The following is an 11,778-nucleotide window of genomic DNA, read 5'->3' on the forward strand; positions in this document are numbered from 1 at the left end:
AGTTCGAGGCGGGTCAGGTGGATGCATTACTATTTATGTCCAGTGCTTAGTTAGAAGAGTCCCAGGCACAGAGTCCGTGCTGGCACTAAGTTGCTTTCAATGGATTCTGCCAAATTACCACCCAAATGGATCTCTTGCACCACCGCCACAGGGGTTTGCTCCTCCTAACCTCTACCACCCTCGGAACGGTTAAGCTCTTTGAAGGTTGTCAACCTAGTGTGCAAAACCCGATTCTTGCTTTTAGTTAACAGACCACGATCAGTGGTGGGGAGCATCTCTTGGGGTGTAACTGGCCACTGCGATTTCCTCTTCTTTGAATTTGCCTCAGAGTGGGGGAAGGGCTGATGGAGCAAGGCCAACCCCAGTCTGTCCACCAAACCCGCCTGCCAATAACGTTGGCTGAGCCACATTTGATGCAGCAGTTGAGACAGAGAGCTTACAGAACGAATATACGATCCCTTTGCTCTCTGGCCGACCCCTGATCACTGACTGCGGGACTCCTGTGCCCATTCTCCTGTTGGGTCGTGAGGTTTGCGGTGGAAGGGAGGCTGGCAAATGCTTTCGGCACTTGCTAGGCGTCCAGCGCCTCCATCGTGACGTTTCATCCTCACCACACCCAGAGGCTGGCACCCTCACTCCCCGACCGACCCCCTTTGTAGATGGGAAAGGGAGGCTCAGAGCTGTGACTCTAACCCGAAAGGGGAGGCGGGACAGGAGGAGGCGGGCCCAGAGGCTTGACAGAGGGAGGCACTCCTACCATGCCCTTCACCAGCCAACTGCCCGGACCACCCGCGGACTTGGGGTCAAACCAGAGGCCCTCGGGCTCAATGGTTAGGCCCCGAGGGGGCGGGCAAACAAGGCGCCCTCTGGTTGGCGGGGTCCGGACCAATGAGGAGACCGCGGCACGGGCGTGTGAGGCGCGCTGAAAGTCTCGCGTCGTTTCGTTTGAGGCGAGCTCGTGCAGCGCCTGAGGTGGTTGACGCTGCCCTCTGAGCGCTGCCCACCTCGCCCGCCGTGACCGCGACCGCGGCTCGGGCCATCGACCGTCGCCCCGGTTCCGGGACCGCCCGGGTCGCGACATGAGCTCCCCCGATGAGGTGTCTGTGTGGGGAACGGATTTCGGCCCAGAGGGCGGGGAGCGGGCCGGCGTCTGCCCGGCCGGCCCCGCAGTCCCGCGGGGCCCCGAGCCAGGCCGCGAGCCAGGCCCCGAGCCCGGGGAGTCGCGGAGCGGCGAGGGCGGGGGCGGCTTCCCGGAGCCCGAGGGCTTCCAGTCGGAGCGGGAGATGCTGGAAGCGCGAGGGCCGGTGCTGTGGGGCCGCGAAGGCCGACCTGGCTCCCCAGCTGGTGACAAGAGGGACCTCCTGGACCTGTCCGAGGAGTCTTTGGAGGCCATCCTGCAGCACCTGACCGTCCGGGATGAGCTGGACGTCCGCACGTACCCGTCCCCGGAGAGCTGCGCCGCCTTCGAAGTGCCCACCCTGTCAGCCGGCCTCGAGGCGAGTCCCGGTGGTCGAGGAGCGCGCACCCAGAGCTGTGGGGATGCGCCGCCGGCTCGAACCGGCGCCCTCCACCTCGGTGGGCCCGAAGTGGGCCGGGCCTGGGGGAACCCTAACAGAATCACTAAGCGTAGGTTGAACGTGGCTGCGGATCGCCAGCGGCTCTCCGCGGAAGGCCTGGCCTGGCTGCTGTCCGACCCCGAGTCCTCAGATGAGTTCAGTGAGACACAGTGGATGACGGTGAGCACTTATCCCGGAGCAGGAGGCCAGGCCGAGCCCAGCAGCCCCGAGGATCCCGAGGACACTCCCAGACACTCGAATTTCCAAGTCAGGGAGAATTTCCTTCACGTGCCAGGCTCTTCCCTGTTCTCCACTCCGCGAGGACTCCCTGCGGTTGTGGAAAGGCAGGGCGTGGGAGAGCAGGGCATCTCTTCCCCTAAGAAAATGCAGAGCGTGCTCCTGGCGAAGGGGGGCAGCAAGCCCAGCTACCCGGGAGCTGCTGCTTCTGATGCTGCTGCTGCTGCTGCTGCTGCTGCAGGTGGCCTGCCGCGGGTCACTCCTAGGAAGAAGGGGACCCAGGAGAAGAAATCCCTCAGGGGAGCCTCCAAACTTGCCCTGGGGAGAACCTTCCCTTCCGGGGAGCAGCGAATCTCGGCAACTCCCCTGGAACCGGTCACCTTGCCCCGTATCTCTCGTATTCCGCTGCTTGTGAGATCCAACAAGTATAGCTTGGTCTCTTCTGGAACCAAAGAGTCCAAACACACCAGCGCTGGGAAGAAATCCGTGGCCAGGCGGGCACGGGAGTCTGAGGCGGTGGCGGGAGAAGATAAGGACCCAACTAGAGACCCAGCCCCAAAGGGCCAAGTGAGTAGGCCATGCTCCTCCTCTCTCCCCACTCTTCCCCTGCCTCTCAGCGCCCCCAGGACACAACTCTTCACCCAGGCTGGTTCTGTCCACCCCTCAGGTGTCGTCATTGGGCGCCCCTCGGTTACTGGGCCATTAAGATGCCAGATCGAGCTCCTTTTACTAGGGACAAACACGAAGTTAGCACTTCGGGTGTGCTGGGCCCGGTTCTCCACCCATGGCCTGTTTCCAACCTCCTGTGCAAGACAGGGGCTGGGATGGAAGGGAGGGCTGGTAGCTGAATTGGGTCGGGGGATCCCTTCAAAGCTTCCCCGAAAAGCCTCAGTATTTAGACTCACCAACTTCCTGAATCCTACTTTCTAGCTGTTCCCCAGACCTTCCTTGCAGGGGACCTGGGCTTTCTCAGTGCCTCACTGTTGTCCCTAGGTCAGCTCTGTCTGCTGGCCTGGGGCTGACTGAGGGAGAAAGTGCTAATGAGATCAGCCTTTCAATTCCCTTCCCAATTCCCTGCCTCACCCGGGCCGGAATCACACAACTCTGTCTCTGTCTCTGTCTATCTCTCTCTCTCTCACTCTGTCTGTCTCTCTCTGTCTCTGTCTCTCTCTCTCTCTCTCTCTCTCTCTCTCTCTCTCACACACACACACACACACACACACACACACACACACAGAGAAACACACAGACACACACATCCTTAGTCCAAATTGGTGAGAAATTTTTGTTTCAGCTGCCAACTCACAGGCCAGGGACATCTGCTCCACGCATGTATCGTGGAAAAGACAGCCGTGGCAACCTCAACACCAGAGGCCCTCAAGATCCAGGAAACTCAGAGCCCTTGGCCCTGAACCAGAGAGAAGTCATGCCCAGGGTGCCTGCCCCCTCAGGTGAGTGTCGTGGGTTTGATATGAGGGGAGGGGAGAGGGGTTGAGCAGAGAAACCTCTGGCTCTGTCTCTGCTGGGGGCACAGCGTTGCTCCCAGGCGGCTTCTCCCACAGGAGCGGGGTGCTGGCAGGGCTGTCCTTGAGCCACATCATCCTCTGTGTGGGGTTTGTGTGGCCGGGGTGATGGGTGGCGGTGCCCCAATCAGCTTCTGCGGGTGTAGACTTGCAGGGGAACAGCCTTTTCTGTTAAGTCCTGTTCGCCCACATTGCTCTCCCATGTGCTGGCTGTGGCTGCAGCTCTGGGAGGGTCGAATCCAGAGCCACAGTCTTTGGGGACCACAGTGGCGAAATGGCTGCCCCGGGGAACAGGGGAGGCAGGCCCAGAGAGAAGGTTAGGGCTGCTGGGCAGAGAAGGGGCGGCTGGTTGCTAGTGGAGGGTGGTGCTGCCTCAGCTCACGTTAGACCCCGCTTGGCCCTTTCCACCTCACTGGGAGCCTGGGAAGCTGGAATGTGTGTTCTTTCCCTCTCAGGTGACCTGGAGCCACTTGACCATCCTCCAAGACCGGAAACGCAGCAGCAGCCACTGGGAATGCCGTGCTGTACTTGGGTAATGCTTCCCCTTGCTCCTGGAAATGCAGGCCCAAACTCGAGGGTGGGATCTGGGTCCAAGTTCAACTGACATGTGTGGGCCCCCCCTCCCCTGCCCCCATCACGTAGCCCACGGAGGGAGCCCACCTCCTCTCCACTGAGGAGCCCTTGCCAGTCTAGCCACCGGGCTTTGGGATGGAGGCGCCACGGCAGAGGAGAAGGTGGAGGAGAGAGGAGGCCAGAGTATACTAATCATTTCTCTTCCTCCTGTGTCTGCTGGCCTAGTGTCTCACGCTACAGAGAGAAATAGACGACCTTAAGGAGCAAGTTGGTATGAGGAACCAGGGACGGAGAGCGGTGTTTTAGTGCAGAACCAGGTGGGCACTGGGATGGGGATGGGCTACAGGTGCAGTGGGCCTCGCAGGGACCCACATCCCTGTGGGGAGGAGAAGCTAGCAGGCCTGGCCCTGGAGCCAGCTGTGCATGTACAGCTGGGCTTGTGTACAAGTAGCAGAGTACTGTCTGGACTGCTTGCACACTTTGCCAACCAGACCAGTCCTAGGGGATCTCCTTCTGATAGGACTTTTAGAGACGCCTCGTTGATTTTTCCCTTGAACTGCTGCTTGGTGTGGCTTCTAAGGTTCTTGTTGGATGGTTTGTTTGTGTGTGTGGTGAGTTCTGACTGGTTGTGGCACGGCCCACAGCATGAGAGCTGCTGGCACATTTTGTTTCCCTTTAGGAACCGGTTCCACATTCAGTTTGGGTGGTGGGGAGTGATCAGGCCCAGAGCTCTTTGCATCGGGTCTGGAGGGGGTTTGAGGTTGCAGGGCTAGGCGGTTCCTGACGGGGATAGGGGGACGGGCTTCGATATCCCTCTGTCTGGAGCACCTGCTAATGCCTGTCCCTGTTGCAGCCACCGTGCAGTACCTGGCTGACAAGTTCCAGAGCCTTTGAAGTGAGTGTTACACACACCGTACCCCTTCCCACAGTCCTGGCTGTTGAGCAGGGCTGGGGGCTGGCCCTGGCTTGAGGCTCTTCCGTGACTCTGCTGTTTCACAGGTTGAGGCCAGCGTCTTCCTGCAAGAGGAGCAGCTGGTACCTTTGGGGCCCGGGAGCTGTGGCCAGGCTCGTTCCCTCGTGTTCTGCCTCAGCTAGGGCTTCCTCTCCCCGTGGTTTTGCTCCCGGCCCGCCCCGGTTTCCCAGCAGTTTCCAATTAAAGTACCCGTCACATTCTGTGTTCTGCCTCCTCTCTGGAAGGGTAGGGGTAGGGGTCGGGGTAGGGGGCTGGGGCGGGGCGGGGTGCTGCTCCACGTCAGAGCCTTTTCCACAACAGTATCTCTGGCATCCTGTGGTGGGGACTCTGGGCCAGCCTCTGCTACCATCCCTGCAGTCAAGCCAACGGAGTGCCTTGAGGTGTGGGTCCTGTGTGTGCTCTGCCTGGCCACATTGGCACGTCCTCCCTTTCCCCCGAAGGCCCTCTTCTAGTCCTCTCCAAACCCCCCTCCTCCTTTGGGGTCTGGCGGTTCCCATTCATCTCTGCCATTCCCCCTCGCCATCAGCAGGAACTCATGACCCCCTTGCAGAGCTCCAACCTGGAAGCTTTCACATCCTCCCTGCCCGAGCCAGCTGACCACCCTCCTCCAGCCTGGTCGTCTCTATACCCTTGAGTGGAAATTGGCCCGTCAGCTTCTATGGCAAGCGTGGTTAGTAGGTCTGTGTTCCTGCATGGTCCCCGTCAAATGCTCTTCCACCAGCCCCATGACACAGATTTTCCTGGGAATGATACTTCCATGTGCCAGCTCAATCTCCCAGACTGCCTCTTTAGGACACACGAGATTGACTCTGAACTCCATGTTCGACTTCCCCCTCACTGGAGGTTGGGGAGCACTTCCTTCCCTCAGCCAGGACCCAGGGCTGTACCAGCCTGAGACTCAGAGGGACAGATTTGTGTTTGAGTGAGGCGAGGGTGGTTCTGCCTGACCCCCTTCCCGAAAGACCGGTGTTTTACTACACAAAAGGGCGTATGATGGTAGAGAGGACATTCAAGGTTGGTGACTGTGTGTCCCTGTGTGTGACTAAAAGTAATCAGGGATAATCACCCTTGAGGGAGAAAGAGGTGATTCAGGCAGTCAAAGGAGTAGAGGCTGGTCCGGGTTCTGTAAGGCATTGAATGGGCAACAGCAAGGGTCGGATCTGTTTTGTTCAAGGGTTGTCGTTAAATTCGCAAAACATAGGACGGGGGTGATGCAGAAGTCACCAACCCCCATGACAGGGTGTCGGGATGCTCAAAATGTGCGATTCGCTGGAGGTGGCTGTCGATCCTACTCTGTGATCCTATGATGCCTGGCAACTACTGTGGGTGTGGATGGAATGAGATTGGGAAGGGTGGCTCCTCAGAGTAGCTCATCTTAGAATCAGGGGACCCATATATGAGACCACCCAACAAGAGCTACCCGGGACAGGGGCAGGATGGGCGCAGTGAGGATGAGAAGTCAGGAGTGACTGCACCTGGACAATGGGGAGCACTTGGGTCCAGCCTTCCCCCACATTCTCACCCTGACTCGCTTCCAGAGTTCATGGCATGAGCTCAGGTGGACAGACCACATGTGGGATGGGACAGTCACAGAACTCAGGGTCAGATAAGAACGTTCGTGGGACTGAATCCTTCCACTCCAACCCGTCCCTGGAGAAGGTGGGCTGGACTGCTTAGTTTACGGCTTTGACCCTGAACCTGATCCAGTGGTTATTGCTTGGCGGTGTAGCGCATCTCGCTGCTGTCTGAGTGACTAAGTTTGTCAGAGACCTTCCAGCTGAGGTTTCTGCCCACCGAGACGTGCAGGCAACTTGTGCCCGGGGAGAAGTCCAGCAGCAGCAGCAGCAGCACCGCCTGTCGGCAGAGGGGGTCACGGGGCTGTGGTTCACCATGGTGAGGAAACACAGAAGCTTGTTGAAAGGGAGGTGACATGGGAAGGCGTGACCTCAACCCTCGGGGATGCAGTTTCCCTGCCTCCCTTCCCTCCACTGAGCACACAATCTCTCTGTTCCGTGTTCTGACCAACTACCGCAGAAAAATGTTGCTGGCAACGTGTATATATCACAGGCTGTGGCTTGGGCCCTGAGCTTTCCAGTTCCAGAGGGAAATAGTGGCAGGTCATACATCTGGGCCCCCGTGGGTAGGAGGAGGTCAGGACCCTGCCCTCATCCAGTTCACCCCATTTGCCTTTCCCCTCAAGCCCCTTTTCCAGCCTGGGAGACAGTGGCGGCTGGCCTGGAGAGCCCTAGGCCCCGTCCTGCCTGCTTCTGCTCCCTGCCCAATTACTGGGAAGATGCCCCCTCCCCAGCCCACCCACTCCGCACCAGCACCAGCCCAATCACAGGCCAACTGCTCTCTCTGGACTCTTGGGGGGAACTGACACAAACAAAGAAGGTAGGTGTCGGTGAGCCCTGGAGAGGGAGCTGGGTGTGGTGGGCAGAGTAATCATGCCCAAAGGTGTCCAAATCCTAATCCCTGCTGTTGGCTTATAAGTTACCTTGCATGGCAACAGGGGGTTAAGCTTGCAGATGCAATAAAGGCTGCTACTCAGCTGAATTAAGGTGGGGAGACTCTCACCTGCATTGGCCACGTTCGGCCAGGCACATTGGGGCTGCCAGGCTTGCCATGTGGACCGCCCCTGCGTGATTCCAGGGTGCAGCATTCAAATGACTGCAATGTGCTTGGTGGCCCCCTGTGCTTGTGCACTGTTGAAGTCCTGGTAAGTACCGCTCAGATGCAGATGGAGGACAGACCAGTAGTTTTGGACCTCCCGTTTGTTCCAAGCCAATCACTTCCCCATCCCTAGTCCTCTTGAGGTATCTGCCAGCCTGACTTTTACAGCGATCATTCACTTTCTTTTAAAGGATTTACAATTGCTATTTAAGAAAATAACCCTTCCAAAGATAAAAGACACTATACATAAACACATGGTAGAGAGCATAAGCTCTCAATCTGACCAATAATTATGAACGGAACAACCCATGTCATTATGCCCAGGTGACAGAAGAGTACATTGCACATCCAGAAGTCCCCTATATGTCCTCTTCTGTGTAGGAATCCAAATGGATAAGTCTACATACTGCCTGCTCCCATTTACTTCACATTCTTGAGAAGGCCGAACTATAGGGACAGAAAACAGATTGGTGGTTGCCTGGGTCTGGGGGTTGAGACAAGGGGTTAAACTACCAAAGAGCATGAAGCAATTCTGAGGCTGATGAAGATGTTTGTTATTTTGATTGTATTGGTGGTTGCATAACAGAATGTGTTCATAGAGACTCTGAGACCTTGTATGTAAATTAATTTCAATGAACCCATATTATTTTTAAAAATGTAAAAAGTACATTATGACACTGCAGTGTCAGGGTGGGAGTGTAAAATGGTGCACCCGCCATGGAAAACAGTATGGAAGTTCCTAAAAATATAAAAATAGAACTCCCATATGATCCAGCATTCCCACTTCTGTATATTCACACTTACGTTACAAAATAATTGAAATCAGGGCCTTGCATAGATTATTGCACTCCCGTGTTCATTGCACCATTATTCACAAGAGCCAAGAGATGAAAACAACCTAAATATCTGTCAACAGGTGAATGGATAAAAGGTGGTATATATAACGTATACATATAACAGAATATTATTCAGCCTTTAAAGAGAAGGAAATCTTGCTATATGCTGTAGTATGGATGAACTTTGAGGATATTATACTAAGTGAAGTAAGCCACTCACAAAGGACAAATACTGCCTGTTTCCACTTATATGGGGTTTCTAAAGTAGTCAAACTCTTAGAAGCAGAAAGTAGGATCCTGGTTGCCAAGGGCTTGGGGGAGGGGGAAATGGGGAGTTGTTGTTCAATGAGTATAGATTTGCAGTCATGCAAGATGAAGGATTCCGGAGATCTGATTACAACAATGTTCATACAGCTAACAACACTGTACACTAAAAAATTTGTTAATAAGGGACGTTTCATATTATGTTTTTGCAATAAAAATAAAATGCCTTACTCAATGGCTTTTCGTATATTCACAGTTGTGCATCTATCACAATCAATTTTGAGGGTACTTTTGTTAGCCCAAGAAGATGCCCTGTATCCCTCAGCCATCACCCCCAACCCGCCAACCCACTCCCAGCCCTACAGGCAGGTAATAAACTACTTTCTGTCTCTAGGATTGGCCTATTGAGGAAATTTTGTATAAATGGAATCACACAATATATAGAACTTTTTGTCTGGCTTCTTTCACTTAATATAACGTTTTCGAGGTTCACCCATGTTGTAGCATGTATCAATACTTCATTTATTTTTATTGCCAAATAATATTCCATGGTATGGATATACCACGTCTTATTTATACATTCATCAGTTTATGGGCATTCGGGATCTGTTTAGTTTGGGAATATTATGGATACTATTCCCAAACTAAATGCTGTTAAGCGTATTCATATATATTTTGAGTTCATGAGTTTTTGTGTGAACATAGGTTTTCAGTTATCTTAGGTAGATCCCTAGGAATGGACATCATAAATCATATGGGAATTCTATGTTGAACTATTTAAGAAAACACCAGAATATTTTCCAAAGAGATTCAACTATTTTACATTATCACCAGAAGTGTATGAGGTTTCTAATTGCTCCAAATCCAAATATTTGTTATTATCTGTATTTTGGATTATAGCCATCCTATTGTTTTTGCAACATGGCATCTCGTTATGGTTTTGATGTATATTTCCCCACTGATTAGTGGTTCTGAACATCCTTTCATATGCTTATTAACCATTTCTTTACCTTCTCGGGTGAAATGTCTGTACAAATCTTTTACCCAATTTTTAATGGGCTCATTTGCTTATTTATTTACTATTCTTATTCTTTATTCTGGATACAAGTTCTTTGTTAGCTCTGTGACTTTCCAATGTTTTCTCCCAGTCTGTACCTTGTCTTTTCATTTTCTGAATAGTGCCTTCTGAGGCATAAATGTTTTAAATTTTGATGAAGTGCAATTCATCAAGTTTTTCTTTTATGGATCATGCCTTTGGTGTTGTATCTACCGAATCATTGCCCATCTCATGTGTACAAAGATTTTTCTCCTAGGGTTTCTTTGAACAGAATTATAGTTGTAGGTTTTAATTTTAAGTCTCTGATCCATGTTGCAGTATGTTTTGTGTGTGCTGTAAAGTAAGGTTCTATGTTTGTACTTTTGCATGATATTCGGTTGTACCAGCACCACATGTTGAAAAGACGATCCTTTCCCCATTGAATTGAAAATCATTGACCATAAATATAAGGAGAGTTTGTTATTTCTGAGCTCTCAATTCTGTTCTATTGATCTACCTCTATGTCAGTATCACACTAACTTGATTATCGGTATTTTTATAGTAAGTTTGGAAGTCAGAAAGTGGAAGTCTTCCAGGTTTGTTCTTTTTCAAAGTAGTTTTGGATATTCTGTTTTGTTTTGTTTTGTTTTGCATTTCCATATGAATTTTTGGATGAGCCTGTGAATTTCTACAAAGAAAGCCTGCTGAAATTTCGATAGAGATTGAATTGAATCTATCAATTTGGGGAGAATTACCATATAAATATGGAGTCTTACAACCATGAACATGCAATGCCTTTCCATTTATTTAGATCATCTTTAATTTCTGTCAGCAAGCATCAATCTGTGTTTCTCAGTGCAAACCATATTACATTTGGTTTGTTAAATATAAGCCGAAGCATTTTATTCTTTTGATGCTATTGTATCTAGAATTAAGTGTTCCTTAATTTCATTTTTGGATTATTTGCTACATGTATATAGCAATAACCTTTGTTGTATGTATTAATCTTGTATTGTGTGATCTGTTGAACTTCTTTATTAGTTCTACCATTAGATCCATTTTTGTGGATTCCTTAGGATTTTCTGCATATGAAATCATGTCATCTGAGAATTTAAACATTTCCTTTTCTATTTCCTATCTGGATGACTTTTAGTTCTTCTTCTTCCCTGTTTGAACTGGCTCAAACTTCCAGTGCAATGATGAATAAAAGCAGTGAGCATGTCTTTGTTGCTGACTTTAGGGGAAAAGCGTGCAGTCTTTCACGACTAAATATGATGTTAGCTGTAGGCTTTTCATAGATATCCTTTATCGTGCTGAAGAAATTTCTTTCTCTTCCTAGTTTTTTATTGTTTTTATCATGAAAGGTGGTCGAATTTTGTCACATGCTGTTTCTGTGTCAGTTAATATGATAATGTTTCAGGGCTTTCTTCTTTTAAAATAATGTATTACATAAATTGATTTTTAGATGTTAAACCAACCTTGTATTTCTAGAAGAAATCCCACTAGGTTATGCTATATAATCCTTTGTATATGTTTCTGAATTCAGTTTGTTAATATTCTCTTGAGGATTATGTCATCTATATTCACGAGAAAGATTGGTATGCAATTTTCTTTATTTTGGATGTCTTTGTGTGTTTTGGGCATCAGGGTAATTGTGCTGGTCTCAGCCAATCGATAGTGATACTGTCAGCTAGAAATACCCGGAGGCACTCACCTGGACTCCAAGGCGAGCCCCCACAGACATTTCCCCTTTCAGATCCAATGCTGTGGTTGAACTAGCCCTTGTGGTTCTTATCATAATTGCAAGAGGCATCTCAGCAATAACCTTTAGGAAACTTTGAGGGGACGAAGTTTATTACTCACAAGTTCTGGAGGGTACATGGCATGCCTTGGACCACACAGAAAGTTTGTGGGTGGAGAAAGAGAGCTGGGACCTGGGGTTATGTTTTTATCGGGGTCACGAGTGATGGATGGGCCTATGGTTTCTCCGATTCACTCTTTATTGATAAATTTAAAACGGAATGGGAAGTAAAGCACAAGAAGGGAAAAACAAGCAGCCAAAGGGTCAGTTATCTAAGTCAATCAGAGATCTCTAGAACAAAGGAAA

The 11,778-nt window shown here is 50.9% G+C and overlaps 1 protein-coding gene across 1 annotated transcript; it reads left to right on the plus strand.

The window, feature by feature from the left end:
• The first annotated feature begins 1,079 nt into the window (after positions 1-1,079).
• On the plus strand, positions 1,080-4,783 carry LOC131748115 (uncharacterized protein CXorf49 homolog). Its single transcript, XM_059050188.1, has 5 exons — positions 1,080-2,360; positions 3,088-3,244; positions 3,772-3,848; positions 4,115-4,160; positions 4,743-4,783. The coding sequence occupies exons 1-5, from the start codon at positions 1,080-1,082 to the stop codon at positions 4,781-4,783; spliced, it is 1,602 nt and encodes a 533-aa protein (XP_058906171.1).
• The last annotated feature ends 6,995 nt before the right edge of the window (positions 4,784-11,778 follow it).

The sequence above is a fragment of the Kogia breviceps genome, chromosome X (assembly GCF_026419965.1).
Source record: "Kogia breviceps isolate mKogBre1 chromosome X, mKogBre1 haplotype 1, whole genome shotgun sequence".
In the NCBI taxonomy this organism is placed as follows: domain Eukaryota; kingdom Metazoa; phylum Chordata; class Mammalia; order Artiodactyla; family Physeteridae; genus Kogia; species Kogia breviceps.

Excerpts from the sequence above, each read along its gene's own strand:
- LOC131748115 (XM_059050188.1), top strand. The coding sequence starts at position 1,080 with ATGAGCTCCCCCGATGAGGTGTCTGTGTGGGGAACGGATTTCGGCCCA. Across the intron at positions 2,361-3,087 it reads ACCCAGCCCCAAAGGGCCAA|CTGCCAACTCACAGGCCAGG; the intron begins GTGAGTAGGCCA and ends TTTTTGTTTCAG. Across the intron at positions 4,161-4,742 it reads CGACCTTAAGGAGCAAGTTG|CCACCGTGCAGTACCTGGCT; the intron begins GTATGAGGAACC and ends TCCCTGTTGCAG.